This window comes from Lepidochelys olivacea, assembly GCF_965140295.1.
Source record: "Lepidochelys olivacea isolate rLepOli2 genome assembly, chromosome: 2".
Taxonomy (NCBI): Eukaryota; Metazoa; Chordata; order Testudines; family Cheloniidae; genus Lepidochelys; species Lepidochelys olivacea.
Window position 1 is genome coordinate 152861049 of NC_140412.1, and position 20512 is coordinate 152881560.

General features: G+C 42.7%; 1 protein-coding gene across 3 annotated transcripts in view; it reads right to left on the reverse strand.

Moving 5' to 3' along the window:
- ANKS6 (ankyrin repeat and sterile alpha motif domain containing 6) overlaps positions 1 to 20512 on the reverse strand; it is a 78231-nt gene that overhangs the window by 33277 nt on the left and 24442 nt on the right. For 2 of the 3 annotated variants that reach the window (XR_014710516.1, XM_084621201.1), the window contains exons 8-12: positions 19283 to 19329; positions 17753 to 17956; positions 16331 to 16496; positions 11003 to 11175; positions 1140 to 1332 (exon numbers count right to left, since the gene is read on the reverse strand). Coding sequence is in view for 2 of the 3 variants with exons in the window: in XM_084621201.1 (XP_084477327.1) it covers positions 1140 to 1332; positions 11003 to 11175; positions 16331 to 16496; positions 17753 to 17956; positions 19283 to 19329 (783 nt within the window). In the remaining variant the exon portion in view is untranslated. The remainder of the gene's footprint in view (positions 1 to 1139; positions 1333 to 11002; positions 11176 to 16330; positions 16497 to 17752; positions 17957 to 19282; positions 19330 to 20512) is intronic. The other variant, XM_084621202.1, reaches the window with a different exon arrangement.

Consider the following 20512-nt stretch of genomic DNA (forward strand, 5'->3'; position numbering starts at 1 on the left):
TGGTCGAAAACCAGATGCCTGGCAATCCTATTACAGGAGTGGGTGAGTGAGGTTCTGTGGCTTTCAATGTGCAGGAAGTCAGATTAGATGATCATGATTGTTCCATCTGACCTTAAAGTCTATGAGTCTTTTGTCTCTAGGTTATTGGAAACCTAAAATTTTTACACTACTAAGCCGTCCCCTTAAAATTGCATGAACTAAAATATGAAAAGATTTCCTCCATTAGTAGGTCCTCTCTATAACAGCCAGTCTGCAGTACAAGAACAGTTAGTGAGGCAAATTCTGCTCCCCTTTATGCTAATATAAATTGGAAGTCACTCCCTAAAGTAAATGGAATTAAACCACCAAAATAAAATTAGAATATGTGAAAGTAGAATCAGTCCTGACTTTCTCAAAATGAATACAGTGCATCAACAGAAATGATACAAAACATTTAAGGATGTGTTACCTAAAATTCTAAGAGGACTCATATATTAACAATCCAATTTCCAGAAATATCAAAATCAACTATTTTCTATTTTCAACAGCGTAACAGGGTAATTTTTATCAGGACAATAGCTTAGGCCCAAAATTTCAACTTAAAAAGTTGTAATCTAACTGGGAAAGTCCTAAACATTTTTTTAAAACCCCTCACTCTCTCAAAGAATAATAAATCAATAAAATAAAAATAATGCACTGCTCTAATTAAAGATTATTAGTACCTGCTGACATCATCAACCCAAACTGTCATAAGATAATGTAGCGTTTAAATGAATTTGTTCAATAAAAAGAACCATATCCATTTCAGTTCCATTTGGAACGTAATCAAAAAGGCACTTGCTACGCTCAAATTACACTGTGCAAACTGTAGAAAAGAGGATTCATAATAGAGGATGTGGGGCAGAGAAGCGCTGCTACATGATCAGTCCTGCCCATCACACACCAAAGAAACTCTTCCATGTGGATGGGACTCAAAGGCTTTGGGGGATGGAGCAGCTGAAGAGTTAAGAGTTAAGGAGCTGCCAATCTTAAACTGTTAGAAACAGAATACTTTTAAATTTCTAAAAAGGAAACAAGACTCATTTTTTCCCCTCATACACAAAACCAGTATCATTATGGCTTCTAAAACTTTATTTTCTTGACAATAGTGATCCACGCACCTTCATCAGTAATAGTTCCACTGCTGGAGCCACCATTGCTCTTGGCTTGTCTGTGAAAGGAAGAGAGAGAGGACTCCGCATTGTGAACCTTAGGGGATGGGGATGGAGACGGGGATGGTGTGAGAGTTGGTGATGTGCTTTTAGATGTAGATGAGGTCCCAGATGGAGGTCTTTTGTTCATCTCCAGTTTCTGCTACAGTTAAAAATAGAAATGTTTTTGTTAACTAAAACTACCTTCAATTAATTATTTTAATTAAGGTCGCAATTTAGCAAAGCACTTAAACAGATCTTTAAGATTGTGCTTATTGAAGTCAATGGAGCTACACTGATTCATACCAACTGAAAATATCACCCCAAAAGGAAAGGATATTTGTTAATCTCTCAGGACTAGAATAAAGCAGTAATTCCCCACTCCAAACAAAAAGAGATGTAAATGTTCATTTAAATAACTGTTTATAAAGGATAACATTATCTTAACTTTGGATACAAGTTTTTCATTCACAGATTTAACTAAAACACTACTGATTTAAAAACATAATTTAGGCCCTGATTCAACAACATACTTAAGATTATCTGATTGACCATCTCTGACGTTATCTAATTAAAATCTGACCATGCAAATCATTGTTGCTACCACTGTTATACAATTGCAACAAATCTTATACAAAGTACGATGTATGGCCAGAAAGGATTAAGCATCCTGCAGGATAATTGACCCAGAGTCAGCCATTAGAGAGATGTTAGAACGGTATGTAAATGGTAATTAAGGCCACTCCACGGTAGATAGGCTAGAACTTTGAAATACAAACCTATATTGTTAGAAATTAGAGGTGATACTAATTGTATGGGTGTACTCATATATTTTTTAATGCTCGCCATGTAAACAGACACTTCCTGTCTGTCACTATAGCTGTTGATTCAAAGATCAAAAGGGAATATTAACATATAGATTAATCTCAGATGAAATGATGTCATTGTTTATATGTCTCTTTAAAGTTTGTGATAGACTGTCGAATGGATAAATTGCCTTATGTTAATCTGTGTGGATAATTACCAGAGATGCTTAGGAAATTGATCTATTCAAAAGTCCCCATAATTGCCTATTGTTCGCTGAAGCACTCCGAGCTGTCAAACTGTATAAAGATAAGCACTCCGAGCTTATCCAACTGTATAAAGATGCCTTGGGTCCCAATCCTTTTTATCTCAGATCTGCTTGACGCTTCATGCAGGGAAAGCTTAAGTCATAAGATTGAGATCTCCGGTCTCACCTGGATCACTCTGAATATGGGCATTGGACTATAACCTATGGACTATTTCTGAAAGAACTCTTTGCAACTACATGGCTCACCATCTCTCCTATGAATCTAATCTCAAGAACTGTACTCATGTCTGTATGTATATTGATCTTTTAATCAGTACTCTTTTTTCTTTTTTAATAAATTTTAGTTTAGATAATAAGAATTGGCTGTAAGTGTGTATCTGGGTAAGATCTGAAATATTCATTAACCTGGGAGATAATGTGTCCAAATCTTTGGGATTGGTTGAACTTTCTTATATGATTAATAAGATTTTCAGTAATCCTCATCATATTTGACTTGGTTTCTGGGTGGAGGCCTAAGGCTGGGTTGCTTTCAGGGAACTGTGTTGTTGGCTTCTGGGTAACCAGTGAGGTATTATAGAAGCTGTTTTGTGCTAGCTTGGTAAATCTAAGTCTTGGAATATCCACCGTCTTTGGGGATTGTCTGCCATGTTCTTTGCAGTTCACCCTAATTGAGTGACCTCAGTTGGCTCCCCTGGAATCCTGGTCACACCATCAATAGGACTTCACTAAAAGTTTAGAAGTCAGAGATGTGTTTAAGTGCTTTGCTGAACTGGAGCCATGATGTGTGAAGTTTTTCACTACATCCTTAGTATTTATATGATTATATAACACTAGGGCAAGTGACAAACTGTTCTGTATATATTCATTTCACATATATTTATTAAATATATGACAGCATGGAAATGGAAAAATGGCATGGATGATGAATGTGAGCATACATGTTTCTGAACAGACCCTGCCAAACGGAGCCATTACACCTCATCTTACAAATTACTCTGAAGCCATGCACCACCTAGTTTAAAGTTTGCATTATATATGGGCCCAAGGAATCTAGATGACTTTCCCCTGGGCTCCTAGATTCACAGTTGTCTTAAGGCCCCTTTATGCTAGTTAGACTGATGCAAGGGGGCTATAAGGCACACATAAGACATAATATCCTAGTGATTCTGTATCTTTGCAGAAGCTCATATAGGTCATTGCTATAGGGTTGTAAGTTAGTGAAGCTCTTAGGCCACCCTAGCCTGAGCTAGCCACCAGCACATCTTGGAATTTATGCAGGGACAAATTTGCTCCCTGGTCCTTTGGAAATTGTATTATTACTTATTAATATTATTACCTCCTTAGTCCTGCATGTCAAACAGCCATGATTTACATAGTCTAATACAGAGGTGGGCAAACTACGGCCCGTGGGACCATCCTGCCCGGTCCTTGAGCTCCTGGTCGGGGAGGCTGGCCCCCGGCCCCTCCCCCACAGCCTCAGCTCGACGTGCTGCCAGCGCTCTGGCCTGCTGCTCCTGCCAGGCAGCTCGGCAGGGTGGCTGGCTCCAGCATGGTAAAGGGGCGGGGAGCGGGGGTGTTGGATAAGGGGCAGGGGGTCCCCAGGGCAGTCAGGGGACAGGGAGCAGGGGGTGGTTGGATGGGACGGAAGTTCTGGGTGGGGGGAGGCAGTCAGGGGACAGGGAGCAGGGGGAGTTGGATGCGGGTGGGGTCCCCGGGCAGTTGGGGTGGAGGTCCTGGGAGGGGGCGGTCAAGGGTCAAGAAGCAGGAAGGATTGAATGGGTCGGGGTTTCTGAGGGGGGCGGGAAGTGGGAGGGGGTGGATAGGTGGCAGGTACCAGGCTGTTTGGGGAGGCACAGCCTTCCCTACCTGGCCCTCCATACAGTTGCGCAACCCCAATGCGGCCCTCGGGCCAAAAAGTTTGCCCACCGCTGGTCTAATAGGATATTTGCTTTTTTGCAGCAGCAGCTCCAAGCCCATATCTAATTTTTTCTCTCAAATTGAATCCCCAAATCCTTCTCTGTATTACCTCTTTCTATCCTATTATCTGTCATTTTGTTCTTCAGAGGGTTTTTTTCTTCAAGTGCATTGTCTGCATTTACCTAAATTAATTACAATCTCAGTGATTTATGCTCAGTTCTCTAATCCTTAGTCCTGTAGGTTATTCTTCAATTGCTTTCCTTTCTGCGCGGCTTTTCTAATCTCTTCTAGTTTGACACTGCCTGCAACCTTGATCAACGTAAAATCACTACACCTCCTACACTAGTCATTCTCAGATTTGGGGCTGTGACCCTCAAGTTGGGCCCTGAGTAGTTCTGTGAGAAATACAGACGAGCTTCATTTTTATAATATGTAAAACTGTCAGAGCCCTTTTTTTTCAACCTAGAATGGTTACTTACCCTAAGTAGTTGAGGTTCTTCAAGATTTTGAATCCGACGGTAGGGGCACATGCACTTAATGTGTGCAACAGGGGTGTCTTTTGAATAGCAGCGTCAGCTGGGGCCACACATGCGCCTGTCTCTCCTCATTTTCCCATGTGAGGGAACATATGGTGGAGTGGCTGCAACCTTCTGTGAGTTTCCTCCTTGCAATTCAAAGCCCATGTGTGCTATGGGCTTCAAAAGAGGGGAGTTGTGGATCCCACAATTCCAACAACTCTCAAAGAACTACAGTTACTATAGGGTAAAGTACCATTCTTTATTATTCCAGTGTGTGTCAGTGAGGATCACACTGTAAGTGGCTGGCAAGCAGTATCCTCATCAGATGGTGGGACTGAGGAGTTTCAGCTTCACTAGTCAAATAGTAACATCAGTACTGCTCCCCCAAACTTAGCAACTGACCTAGCATCTAAGTCCAATGCATCATGTTCAGCAAGGTCAGTGGGTTACTCTACATCACTGTCTTGCAGATTTCAGATAGCAATACATATCAGAAGCAGGTGGAGGATGTTGCTTGAGCTCTAGTGGAGTGACCCTTAGCATTCTATAGGTCTAGACCAACCAGTGGTAACAAAGCGAGATGCACTGTTTTATCAACATAGATACTCTTTGTGATGAGATGGTCTGACTTATGGAATCGCCGGCCATCCCCAGTGTGACAAAGTCAGGCTGGACAGCTAGGAGAGAGTGGTGGAAGGCAGGTGTATCAGCAACAGAATGGTAAAGGCCCTTTTCTCTATGAGCTGAAAAGAGAATACCTCAGGTCAACTAGGGACACCTGAGTCCAATGAATGGCTGTCTGTGACATTTAAAACCCCCTCTTTCTTGTGAGAGAGAGAGAGAGAGGAGAGACAAGATGCAGCAAGGGTAGTGGCAACAGGGAGAAAAGGCTTCTCCTGGGTGGAAGGCTCCTCTACTCCCTGTAGGGGCAGCAACCAAGCTAACTGCTGTGTGGGGAAGAACTGGCACCCAGAAGCCAGTATAACAGGGCAACAGCCTAGAGAGGGAGAAGAGAAAGGTATTCCCTTTTCGTGTTATGAATTTGTTTTTTTTTTGGTTTGGCTGAAGAGTACTGCTTGGGCCTACCCTGTGGCCCAACTTGTAGTATCAGAAAATAACCACCCCCATGAGGAATAAAAACTCTCTGGAGTAGGACTGATTTACACCAGGTCCCCGCATGTGCAAAGGGGAAAAGCTGAGCCCGATGAGTGAAGGAGGTGCCTCGCCACACTAGAAATAACTGGGGAAACATCTGAACAGCATGGTCCCGTTGATGTAATAGAGTAAGGCTCTGAAAACATCCAGAGTATGTAACTTCTTCTCTCCCAGTGCACAGTGAGGTTTCAGGAAGAAAACAGGTAAATCAATGTATAGAATTCCATCTCAATCAAAGACCCCGTGGTGATGAACCTAGAATCTGGTTTCACCTTGTCCTTGTGAAAAGTCAAATGACTGGTGGCAGTGACTCTGAGGTACATCCTGTGGGCTGGACAGACGTCTATGTGGACTTATAAGTCCTGTAAGTCAAAAGTCACAAACCAGTCCTTAGCCTTAAGGGATGGAATGATGGATGCTGTCACTCTTGAGAGTAGGTCAGTGTTCACTGCCTTTGTTGGTTCTGGTATTTATGGGCCTTGTGGTAGGGGCTGCGGTATAGATCCCCAGGGATCTTAGCTTGGCCCTTGAGTCCTTAGGTGAATGGCGCACTTCATCAGTGAGGCTGCTGAAGAGCTCCAGAGCTCTATCCCCTCTATAGTCTATAGTGGATTGGACCTCTTTGGGGACACTAGACACTTCAAGCCCATATAATGGTTATGGCCATGACCACTGATCTAGCAGCAGCACTGGATGCATTCATAGCCACTTGCAATGCTGTTCTAATGAACTTCTGGCCCTCTTTTATAACCTCCTTCAGTTTCTCCCTATACTCCTGTGGGAACTTGGATAGGAAGGGAGTCACTTTCACCCATGTGAGAAAGTTATACTTTTCAAACAGGGCCTGACAGTTCACCATGTGAAATTGTAATGAGGTCAAGGAGTATGCCTTGTGTCCGAAGAAGTCCAGTGTCTTAGTGTCCTTGTCCTTCAGGGTGCCCTTTCTAGTTTTGGACTTCTCTTGCACTGCTGACACCACCAGGGACCCTGGGTATGGATGGGCATAGAAGTGTTCAAAGCCCTATTGAGATATTTGATATTCTTTTCCACCCGTTTGGATGTGGCAGAAAGTCTGCCAAAGCCCCTTCACCAGCTTGAGTATACCCTTGCTGATGGAAAGGGTGATATTGGCCATTGTCATAGAGTTCAAGATGTCAATGAGGTTGTGGGACTTTTACTGTATCACTGTGGTTTCAATGCCCAGGGTCTCCATGGTCAGGGGATCATGGAATACCATGAAATCATCAGTCACTGAAGTGGACACCAGTGTCACTGCCTTGTCTGATTCCTTGGGTAAGGTCTGGGGTTCCTGTTGTCCCTCTGTTGTTGGTTACGGTTGATCCCAGTCTCTCTCTGATGTGGGAGGCCTCATTAACAAACAATACCACTAGTGAGTGAGAACTCCTTCACTTTTTTTAAGCGTGGAAAGGGGATCTGCTCCAGGACTCATGTGACGATGTTTCCCAGTAAGACCAAAATGGCCAGGGTGGCATATGGATACTGGTCCAGTTGCAGTTGGCAGTCTACTGCCATTCACATCAGGCTTGAGGCGGAGCCTTGACCTCTGGTCTCCTTCTGGGGTCACTTCCTGATTCCATATTTGACACTGGCAAAAATGAATAGCTTGATGAAGGGAATGAGGAATATACCTCCTCAAACGGTGGTGATGTGGGATGTACAGCCCCAGTACTGATGATACCTATGCCACCAAGGTCTCAATGTGCAGCAGGCCTTGGGAGGTGTTGTTGATTCTTCAAGTGTCATGAATCTTGAGGCTGTGATTGGCTTGATCACCAGTACCGATGTCATCTTCAGTGTCATCACTCCTGCACAGCACTTGTGGTCTGGCCTGCATCCCCTGCCCTTAGGGTGGCAAAATACTTTGAGTAGTTTTGTTTGGTATGCTTCCTTCAGGAAGAACCAGCTTGATGTTTGAAGCAATCTTTATACTACATATTGGCTTGTCTCTTGGGTGGTAAGGGCTGAAGTGTGGGGACCGTAGGTGCTGGATCCTTTGGTATCTGGGTCGATGTCAAGGCTGCCAGTGTTGAGACTGCTGGTTCTAAGGTTGGTGGAATTGAGGCCATTGGCTCTGAGGTAGCCAGTCCCAGTGTTCTCAGCACCCTCTTGGGTGTCTTCTTCTCACTACTGGATCCCGGAGCATGGTGCCTGCTTGAGGGGGCACCAGGTGACTTCTTCAGTTCTGGCTTTGCAGTTACTGCCTCCGGATCCAAAGGGACCCTCTTGGACTTCTTCAATAGGTATAGCTTGAGACAAACGTCCCTTGACTTATGGGTCCTCAAGGAGATAGACCAGCAAACTGAGTACCTGTGACAGGCATAAAAGGCATCAAGTGTGTCCATCGGTCTGGGGGATAAGGCCATCGTAGGATGGACAAGGTTTGAATCCAGACAGTTTAGAGTCCAGAAGGTGGTTGGCGCAAAATGCCTCACTTCGCTGGACAAGGGAGTAGTCAGATTAATTTAGATTAATTTTTTAATGCCAATAGCAATCAAGTATAGATAGGGCTCTACCAAATTCACTATTTTGGTCAATTTCATGGTTATAGGACTTTAAAAATCGTAAATTTCATGATTTCATATATTTAAATCTAAAATTTCACTGTTGTAACTATAGGGGTCCTAACCCAAAATAGGGATGTGGGAGGGTCGCAAGGTTATTGTGGAGGGGTTGCAGTATTGCCAGCCTTACTGCTGGTGGTGGCGCTGTATTCAGAGCTGGGCCACCGGAGAGCAGCAGCTGCTGGCCAGGAGCCCAGCTCTGAAGGCAGCGCCCCTGCCAGCAGCAGTGCAGAAGTAAGGATAACATGGTATAGTGCTGCCACCCTTACCTCTGTGCTGCTGCCTTCAGAGCTGGGACACTGGCCAGCAGCTGCCACTCTCCAGCCACCCAGCTGTGAAGGCAGCAGCACAGAAGGGTGGCATGGTATGGTATTGCCACCCTCACTTCTGCACTGCTTCTGGTGAGGCACTGCCTTCAGAGCTGGGTGTCTGCCCAGCAGCCACCGTTCTCTGAAGGCAGTGCAGAAGTAATGGTGGCAATATGGCGACCCCCATACAGTAAACTTGCAATCCCCTCCTCCCCCCACAACCTCCTTTGGGGTCGCGGCCCCCAGTTTGAGAAACGCTTGTCTCCCCCATGAAATCTGAATAGTATAGGGTAAAAGCACCCAAAAGACCAACCAGATTTCACGGGGGAGACTAGATTTCATAGTCTGTGACACGTTTTTCATGGCCATGAATTTGGTAGGACCCTAAGTACAGATTAAGGGGGAGGACAGTGCTCTTCTCACAGTAGATTTGAGAATAAAACAAAGGTTATAAAGCTCTGAAAAGGGCAGTGGTTCAGACACTCACCGGATTCCTTGCCTGCTACCAAGAGGGAACTGAGGGAAGGTTGTGGCAGCTCCATCCTTTATACTCTTGCACAAAACCACAAGGAGGCACAGGGCGCATGCATAGCCTCAATAGACACTGCTATTCAAAAGACTTGTGCATGAGCCACATGTGCACCTACATTGGGATCCTCATTGACATACTCTCAAAAAACTATCAGACATATGGTTGCCAGACAATGTTACAGCTATTATTACAGTTACACAAATCACAAATGCAGTCCTGTTCCTATTACAGCATTTTTGGCCTTTTTAGCTGAAACTGCATAAAAGATTCTTGTTTATACAATCACAGAAGAAAAAAAATAGTGGTTTGGGGGTAGCAGAGGAGAAGTTGAGCAGGGCTTTGGAGCGGAGCCTGGAGCTGGAGTGCGAAGCAGCTCCGGAGCAGTGGAGCTGCAGCTGGAGCGGAGCCGGAGCACAGCTCCAAAGCCCTGAAGTTGAGAAACCTTGCTCTAGATCAATTATAATAATATTAATACAATACTGAGTGCTAAAGTAATCCCTGCAAAATGACATGCATATTCTCTCTCTCTCTCTCTCTCTCTCTCTCTCCACTAATGGTCTATCAGTCAATTTGTATCCATTCCCTGGAATTTGTTGCAAAAAAATATTCTAACTTTTCCATTAGATTCTCAGGCAGGACCACATCAAAAACTTTACCAAAATCTAAGAATACTGGACCTGATCCTGATCACAGACTGGTGTAAATTAAGAAAAACTGTCTTGAAGTCACTAGAGTGAAAGCAGTGTGAAACAACTGTAACAAGATCACCGGACATAATAGGGTTTAATCTGGATTCCTTCTTTTCACCAAGGCCCCTGTTCAGTAAGGTACATCAACAGTCCCACTGATGTGTTTAAATTTTGGTATGTGCTTAAGTACTTTGCTGAATTGTGGCTCTGACTCGTAATAGTATCGCAAAAGGTCATCAGAATTGTTTGCCACAATTAGCTGTTTATGAACCTTGAGCTTCAGCTGGACATTTTCTAAGTGCTTACAAATAAATTTCTTCATGAAGCTAAAGCTTAAAGTTATATTATTCTGCTTCCCTAGAAAAATGTTTGGGTTATCTCTTCCTTATTACACAAGCTTTTTTCTCTGGCTCCAGTTCAGGAGAGCACTCACACATGTTCTTAAGTTCCACTGGCTTCAAAATTAAAGTTAAGCATATGCTTAAGTATTTTGCCAAATCAGAGCCTTAATTCTTGGAAAGGGCATATACTCCACTACAGCTGCATATCCCATCTTGTTTTACTGCCTCTGCTACAGAGAAAGGATGTCAACGTTGCTATTTATTTATTTTTAAATTTCCAGGAAAACGCTGCCTCCTAACCCCCTTTGTGCATATTCAAGTCTGGTTGTGAAAACTTTGTTCCAAAGAATTAGTTGCTGAGCAGAGTCAGATTCAGGGGGCTTTGCATGCTAAGCAGGCCCATGTCAGGCTGACAGAGTTATTTTCAGGAAATCTATTAAAGTCTGGGCTGTGATTACATTTATTTAAAATGAACCAAGCAGAAAATAAATAAAAACTTCCCTTTATTTTTGCCTGCCTTTGTACAGATTTGTTACTAAGGGAAAGTTTGGTGGAGCTGACATGTTTCTACCCCTGTGTCAGACATTCACACATTTTAGCCCCATTATATGTTGTGTAATTGTGTTTCCTACCACACATGACTAAGGCATGTTTCATTAACTGCTTTGTTAAGTATTAGGTATTTTAGCAACAGGAAAACTTAAAAGTCATATATATACCTTTGCAATACGTCCATTGCCAGCTATCTGAGTGCACTGCTGCAGCTCAGGAAGAGTGGATGAAGCAGCTGTGTGGATTGAGCTATATTGCTGGCTGGGTTTCTGTTCAGGTAAGCCTGCTGCTTTTTTCCTTTGAGCTGCAATTTGAGACAAAACACTATCTGCACTGCCACCTGAGGAGGAACCATAAATTAAAAAAAAAAAAAAAGTTAGGTACCAACAAGCAACATACTAAATAAATTGATATAATTAAAAAAAAAACAGATTCGTTCTAGCCACCTCCTCCACCACCCTACACCCTCCAAAAAACTTCAGTGCATAGACAAAAATCTCTCCACACCAGTGCTGGTAGTCCTTGTAGGAGTTACTGTTTCTTCCGGGGGAAAAGTTAGGCTCCCAGGAAAGCCTTCTGTCTTTCTTGGATTGGCCTGTGGGGGGCAGGAAAGTAGAAGCAAACTAGCAAGAATGGGAAAATCCACCAAATCCCTGGTCTCAGTGCAAGAAATTCCCACTGTTGTGGGGGAGTGGGAAAAAGAGTTGCAGATACTTTGAAGGCAGCGTGGACTTGATACATGAGTATAGGTGTTCCTAAATTCTAATCTTGGCTCTGCTACTGATTCACTGAGTGGCCTTGGGTAATTAACTTCAACCTTCTGTCTCAGTTTCCCCATCTGTAAAATGAGGACAATAATACTTATCCACCACCTCATTTATCTGTTAATCTCTGTACTGTGCTTTGAATGCATGAAGCACAATATAAATGGTAAAGCATTATTATCAGAAACTGTTCACCTGCCCACCTATTAATCTGCTGGTCCCAAAATCCTGTGGTAGCCCTTAGCGTATCAGGTGTAGTAGGAGCAAAAAATATGGGAAGGCAGCCACCACCTTTGGGCAGTATCAACACAGCGGCTGTAGCCTGTTTTGCCACCAGCGCAAGTGAACAGAGACACCAGGAGAGGGAAAATACTTGAAAGGCAGACAAATGAGGGGAAAGATAAAGCCAGCAAAGACTATCTAAAGCGCTGGAGACAGAAGGCTGAGAGCTGCTCTCCATGCTTCCAGGAAAGCGGCAAAGCAAAGACTAAAAGGCTGGATGTGGGGGGTCAGTCTATGTATATCCTTGGGCTTCCACGACTCTTTGTCTCCAGGTTTCGCCTGCTGTTTTGCGATTCCAGCAGGACAGAAGAGGGGGATGCCTGACAAATGAAATTTAACGTTTTTCAATTATTTTTATCCAAAGTCAAACTTTTTTTCATTATCCATGTCACTGAACCCTAAAGGACAACAGGCTCCAGGTACCAGTTCCAGGTTTATGTACTGCTAACAGAGATGGGTTTGCCTTCTGGACAAAGGGTGTCAGGCATCATAAACGTCTTTGAAAATGCTGCCTGGGTTGAGGAGAGCAAGGCGGAAGTGTTTAGTTGACACACGAGTAGTCATGCTGGCCTTACTATTACTTGTCGCGCCAAAAGGTCCCAGTCACAACTGGGGCATGCTGAGGTTGTGTTTCTCTCTTCAGTGTCAGGTGTGTGGCTGTTGCCTCATTTCCTCCACTGGAGACTGTCTTCCTGGACTAATAAGATGATCTGGTTCTCTGGCCCAACAGTCAAAGTAAAAATTCTCTCCTTCCAGGGTAAATAAGTCCAAACACACAAATATAGGTGCTTCAGGCTTCAGCAGTCCTTTTCCCCTCACTGGCTATGTAGTCCTTCACCCGTTGACACAGGGGACCTCCTTCTCCCCTTGTATCAAGAGCTGACAATAATCTCCACTGCAGGGATCAGTAAGACTTTGTAATACCTCAGGCTTAACAGTCCTTTTTCTCCTCAATGCAGGAGCTTGCACATGACATTTCTAGGAGGTGTCTTGTGCCCTCCATTTACTACAGGCCCCTACACCATGAGCAGCAATCTGCTCCAAACCCAAGACTGCCATTCTCCATTATCTTCCTTGGGACATCCCCTACAATGCCTGTCTCTGGTCAGGTCTTGCTCAGGTCTCTTCAGCCAAGCCTCTCACAGGTTTTGTTTCTGGCTCCTTCACAGGGAAACATGTCAGCCTTGATATAGACACCAGATCCTGGAGAGTTTCCCTGAGCAGCTGCTACTCTTCTTGAATCTCTCCCACTACTGACAGCATGAAGCTCTTGATAGGATGCTTCTTCCTTCCCAGTGGACTTGCTCACTCTCAGTTAATGCTTCCTGGACTTGAAGTCCCATGATCCAGTACGAAATTAGGCACTGCTAAGAGATAGGCCTAAATTCTCCTTAAAGGACCAGCTTTCCCTGTAACAGGGTCTTACTGTGTGAGGGGCCTTATGAAGACATAGGGTGAAATTCTGGATCTATGGAAGTTAACGACAAAATTTTCACTAAAAAGAAAAGGAGTACTTGTGGCACCTTAGAGACTAACAAATTTATTTGAGCATAAGCTTTCGTGAGCTACAGCTCACTTCATCGGATATAGACTAACACGGCTGCTACTCTGAAACCTGACATTATGCAAAATTTTCACTGGTTTTAACAGAACCAGAATTGAACCACTGGTCTCTATCCTGAAGAATTTCTTAATATGAAAAGATACAAACAAAGTGTGGAGAAAAGAGATGCATGTAAGCAAAGTGATCGAGATGATGACAGACAAACATTGTTAGCTGCAAGTATTTCCTCAAATCCTACTGAGGGGCACTGCCTGCAGGAAGGAAAATCACTCAGATGTTTCTGATGAACCCACCAGGTCACTGGGCTTGTGAAACACATTCACGTTGTTTCTACCACTCTGCTGCTCCTGGTCTTCTCTTCCCCAAGGTGGGAGACCTTTTATAGGCCAGCCCCTTGGAGATCCTGTTGGTGGTCTCCCTGTAGGTCTTTGGGGGTCACTTTTGTGTTTGGGAGGAGGTGCATCCTATTAAATCAACTAAGCAGAGATCTACTGGAGTAGGGCTGCTAAACTCCATCTATACATTAGTTTTCTGACTCAGCAGATTGGCTGGGGAGAGGTAGAGAATAGGGAGAAGCCCATCTAATTCTCAGGTGATAATAAAATATGGGGAGAAGATGCTGCTGTCAGAAGAATTTGGGCAGTGGCAGTAACATTTCAGAGTTACAGAGGGTATCCAGTAGGGTTCTTTCTTCTCATGGTTGAGAGTTTACACTGTAAACCCTTTGGGGCAGTGACCATCTTTTAATCTGTGTGCTTTACCTAGCTTAATGGGGTCCCAATCCTGATTGGGGCCTCTAGGCACTACCCTGGTACAAATAATAAAATATATTTGGTAGATGAGGAGAAAACTCTAAAACAACCCAAAAATGTCCAATGATCATCTGTTGTTGAATGCAAAAATCATAGCATCCCCCTAGTAAGGCTAGGCTTTATCTGACCCAGCAACAGTTCCTGAGGACATGGGGTGGCCAATGCTTGATGCAACGGAGAAGGATAATTCAGCTCTTTTCCACCATGAGCTGAAGTGGTTTCTGATCTATGCGTAGAATGAAATGGGTGTTTCTATCCACCCCAGATCTGAAATCCCTAGCAATTCTGATTAAACTACATTTATTCCCCTCTTGGTGAAAAACACATTTTACATTCAAGATGAAAATACATGGAAAAAACTCCCAGTCTACAGCTGCAATAATATAACCCCATTGAACTGCGGAGGAAAATGGCAGACAAAAGAAGTATTACTTTTATGGATTTCAAGACGAGAAAGAAGCATTACAACAATCCAGTCTGACCTCCTGCATAACAGTGGCCACAGAATTTCACGTAGTGATACGTCCTAGTAAATGCAGCTCTTTTGGAAATAATCAGTAAAGAATCCTCAGCTGGCTACAGACAGGTTCATGCCCCTGGGAGGACAGGTGCCAGTACCCTCTGTTCTGTGTCAAAATATTACAAATATATTTCTTTATATTGAGAAAATGGTTTAATCTTTAGATTCTTTCCAGAGATGTGTATCAGATACATTTCTTAGTGATATGATCTTTTGTTCTGTGTTTTGGGAACCTGTCACATGTTAAATTACTACAACAGGTTTTGAAGTTAAAATCTTTTCTGGCATGTTAAAATTACCACAATTACTTTATGAAATATGTATGTACCTCCACAGACTTAACCCATACTTACAAAATAAATATTTTTCAATTTCAGTATCTTACACTATCCAATGTTATACGATCATGCTATGAAAGTCTACCATAATATATGCAAAAATGGGATAAAGCAGGCATGTATTTTTAATAGCTTTTATGCCTGGAATGTCTTCTTTTGGATAGGCTTGGCATGAATGCTGGTAGTTTGATTTTTCTTTCTTTTAATTAAAACATCAGAAATTTTCATCCAGAAAAAAAGTGATATGTGAAAAAAAAGACTAAAATTCTTTAAAGAAATATTAAGGTAGAAACATGTCCTTTCGGACAGCATACCCACTCCTGCAATCTAAGCTACATGGATGTACCCCAATTAAAGTCACTGAGGTTTCTCAGATTCAGGGTCAGCTTCTGTGGTTCCAAATGCATGACTGGGCCCATAGTCCCTGCAGCGTGGCAGACACCCCGCTCCAGTCTGGAACGGGTTAAATCCAGCCGTGGAAAAGGGCTGCCCTGGGAGCCAATCATAAGTGGGCTTGAGGCAGCCAATCAGGGCCTGGCATAAGAAGGGCTAAGGGAGGAGCTGGGAGACTCACTTCAGCTGTGGAGTGGGAAGGACCTAGCTTCCTGGGAGCACAAGGGTACCTGAAGCAGAGCAGTGCTGGAGAAGGGCAAAAGGAGCTGGGGAGCTCCAGCCAGGCAACTCCCCAGGCTGAGGCCTTGTTAAAGACTTAAGGAGGGACTGGGGCTACAGAGGTGCAGCCCGGGGATAGGCAGAGGAAGCTGGTCCAAGCCCCTTGCCAGTGATGAGTGGCCATTACAGACTGCAGTTTGCCCCAGGGAAACGGGGCTAGATGAGGAAGGTGGGCTTAGAGGGTTGGGGGTTCCCCTGGGAGGGGAGACCCAGAGTGTGGGGGCATTGCTGTGGGGCAGCACCCCAAGATAAGATGGCACCGGGATCAGGGAGGGACACGGGGGCCTGAGGCAGGAGAGACACCGGCTAGCAGGAGGCACTCCGAGTGCTGGAATGAGCTAATTCCCGGATAACCAGCAGGAGGTGGCAGGGAGTGCTCGATCTGCTACAGTCCCCTACTGTGACTGTCTGTGGTTCCTGTTCCAGCAAAGTTAATGGCAGTTTTGCAGGCACTTGTGTAATTTCTACCTTACCTGTGAATTTAGATTACCTAGCTGAATCTGTCTTAATTTTTATATATGAAATTAAAAAATATATATCCACCTGATCTATTATGGAGTTCTCCACCATGTCTGTTAATTCCAGCGATGTTGCTGGATCCACCAGAAGAGTGTGGCGAGTGGTTGAAGTTGCTTGAATTTGAGGGAGAAGCAGGTCTTCTTGCAAAGGCTGGCAATTTGATGGGTCTAGTTCCTTTGGTAACAGATGTCTAAAAGAGCAAGAAATATATACACTTTTAAAATTTCTTTCTTGAAGAAATGGCAGATAAAGCTTTAAACACAATTTTACTTACCACAAAGGATAGTGACTTTCTCTGAGGATCAAAATGGATATCAGAAATGAATATGATTATTTTCTTGAACATTACAAAATCCTAATTCAACAAGGAATAAAGTAGTAATATAAAAATAGTCCTCTTCTTCTGATTTTTGTCTAAAAATGTCATCAGTATAACATGAGCAATACAAAGTCTCAAGATCGGTACATAAAATCACATGTAAAATTTATCTAATACAAAGTCCTGCTCTAGATTCCCCCATCTTACGAAAACACCCTTGGGCTCACTATCTGCTTCACTACCATCCCCTCTAACTAAACCACAACTACTGCTGTGAGTTCCTCTCCTCTGACCTCTTTAATCCCACTTCAACCTTTTTCACTCCACAGCAAGTGTTCTCACTAAAGGCTCTAATGATTTTCTGGCCAAATCCTAAAGTCTCAACTCTATCAACATCCTCCTTGAATTCTTTTACATCAATATCCACTCCTTACTCCTTGAAATCCCATCTTCCAGTGGCTTTTGCAGTTATCTCCTCTCATGGTGGTTCTCTTACCTGTCTGATTGCTCCTTCAGTCTCTGGTTTGGTGGGTCTTTCTCCACTCCTCTAGCCCTTGAGTGAATGCCTCCCTGACTCCATTCTTGGTCCTCTTTTGCTTTGCTCCCTCCACACATTATCCACTCATGCTGCTGTGATCTTTATAATGACTGACTTACAGGTAACTGATCTGTTTTCTTTCAGTTCAGTTGTTTTTCCCCCTCCTTCCTTCTAGAACTCATTATCAACTCAAAATACCCCTGCTCTGATACACCGAGGCAGCGTACTTTGAGGACTAAACCATCTCACTTGGAATCTATGATCACCTCAGAACTTTGTGACAAACCCATGTTAATGCTGGAGCTTATTGTATTCAAGGAAAAGTGTGGCATGCAAGCTCTTACTCTACTAATGCTTCTCCTCCTGAGTAGCTGAGTTTACAGGGACTACCCATTCTAAAGATATAGAAATTTTAAAAAACTCACAATGGAAAATACATGATTCTACAAGATGTTCTCACAGCTACATGTTGCAAGAATCCAAGAGGACCATAAGTCTGAGGGACAGCATCAAACTACTGTGTCTTATCAACCAAAATTTCCTGGAGGTAACAATATACAATATTTTGTTGTACAATGCATTCACTTACTATGTCAGAGTTTGCACTGCTGTTAAAATCATGTTTGATCCCACGCTGTGGCAAGGCAGTCCTCATCTGTTCAGTCTTGCCATCTTTGTTCATTCGTGTTCGGTCAGAATTCCACAGCTCAAAACTTGAAGGAGGTAAGAAAGGAGGAATAACTGCTTTCAGTTTATCACTAGGTAGCCTAGTAAATGGAGCACCACTTCTTAACTGAGAAGAAAAAGAAATTACCTCTTTTTAGAAAGATGTATTTGACTCTAATTATATGCATTTAAAATAGGAAATGAAGCTATGTAGAGAATGGAAGACTTTTAATATTCATCATCAGAATAAAAGGATGGTGGGGGAGTAAGGGTATTTTAAACAGGCAAAAGAACAATTTAATCAAGACATAAACATCTTTGAAGATGTACAATACAGAATAATAAACAGAAGCAATGCAAATGACCATTAAAGCTGTTATCATACACTAGCTTTATGTAATATACTGAACTTGGCTCACTTAAATAGTGCAAGTTGCCCTGTTAAGTATAAATCTATTTCATTCCTTCCTTTGGGCCTAATCCTGGCTCCTAGTGAAGTCAACAGGAGTGTTAACTAGTTAATTAGTCACTTCCAAATGATAAACAGGAGGAGTGACAAGATAAAAACTCTGTGGGTTCCTAGATGAGACCCTGGGAAAGAATGAACAATTGCTTACTCTGTCTCTTTGGGGTCTCCTAAAAAAAAAGAAGAAGAAAAACTGAAGCCCTCTTCTACCCCAGTTCCCTCAGTCAACACATTGTCCCTCATATCAAATAAATGGTTCTTTAAGATCTAATGAAATCAACATGGGTAATTTGATCTTTTACAATTGCCAAGAAGGGGTTATCAACTGAAGATAATGCAGTCTCTAGGCTATAACAGAATCTGAAGCTGGAGTATAACAAAGGAGAGGAGGAATCTATATTATACCCTCTTTGTAACTTTCTCCAAAAAGTGAAGGTTTTGAGATAGGTAAAAAATTGCTGAAAATGCACGATGCCTTGTTCTTCGTGAATTTTACTATAGCTTACCCTTTTATCTAACAGAGCATGTTCATTCATGTAAATGGTTGTGAAATAAGTCTGAGTTACATCCCTTACTACATTCAAATTCCTCCTTAGAACACAGTATTTCATGTGGCTTTTCAGCAATAAACCAACTATTCAAGTGATCTCTTTTTAAGTCACTATTGACCATAAAAAGTTCATCCATCAACTAATGGATTGTACTTGCTACAAAAGTCAATATTTACCAAGCATTACCAATCCATACCATCTGCAATATTGCAGTTATTTCCTGTTCTCACTAAAGAGAAAAAATACAGCAGTTTGGATACAACTGTCTAGTGATCATCAGCAAATGCTGTTTATTTTATTAATGGTGACCACTGTATCATTTGTATGATAATATGAGTGAACTGTACTGCCTATCTAATTTGGATTGTAAATGATTGAGTGAGAGTTGCATGATGTTCTATTCAGTGTTGAGCACATTGACAGCACTGTAACATACCATGGTTGTCAATAATTCATCATCCTTTCCTGCTCTTGTGCACACACCTGAAAAACACATCAAGGATATTTTTAAAAACTCCAAATGCTTATTCCCAAGGATAACTTTGACAAATGTATTGTATGCCACAACAGTTTCACTCAGTAAATACAATGGCATAAATTTATCCCTCATGCAACTCCATTGACTTTCCTGGCAACGTATCCAAGATGAATTTGGGCCATTGTTGTTTTTGTATTTTACATCATAAACTGCAGGGTTCAAACCCACTAACCCCCCTTTTTGTTCTATGACTAACAGGGGTGTTAACAGGCCAATTCACCTTGAATATTCCCATAAGAACATAAGAATGGCCATACTGGGTCAGACCAAAGGTCCATCCAGCCCAGTATCCTGTCTGCCAACAGTGGCCAATGCTAGGTGCCCCAGAGGAACTGAACCTAATAGGTAATGATCAAGTGATCTCTCTTCTGCCATCCGTCTCCACCCTCTGACAATCAGAAGCTAGGGACACCATTCCTTACCCATCCTGGCACATTCCCTTAGAAAACGTGCTAACTACTTATGCTAAACCCAATGGCTCTCAACCTTTCAGGAGTCTCACTTGCCTTGCATACCCCAAAGTTTCACATTACTTAAAAACTACTTGCTTATAAAATCAGACATAAAAATACAGAAGTGTCACAGCACACTATTACTGAAAAAATGCTGAGTTTCTCATTTTTACCATATAATTATAAAATAAATCAATTGTAATATAAATATTGTATTGACATTTCAATGTATAGTATATAGAGTAGTATAAACAAGTCATTGTCTGTATGAAATTTTAGTCTGTACTGCCTTCGCTAGTGCTTTTAATGTAGCCTGTTGTAAAACTAGGCAAATATCTATATGAGTTGATGTGCCCCCAGGCAGACCTCTATGTACCCCTGGTTGAGAACCACTGTGCTTAACCATCTGTTCGATCTTGTAGTTAGTTGTGACACTCTTAGTACCTTTCCCAGACCTGAAGAAAAGCTCTGTGTAGCTCAAAAGCTTGTCTCTCTCACCAACGGAAGTTGGTCCAATAAATATTACCTCACCCACCTTCTCTCTCTAATATGAATCGACTGCCCATTTCAAGGGTATTTTCTAGCATACAATAATGCAGGGGTTCTCAAACTGGGGGTCGGGACCTCTCAGGTGGTCGCGAGCTGTCAGCCTCCACCCCAAACCCTGTTTTGCCTC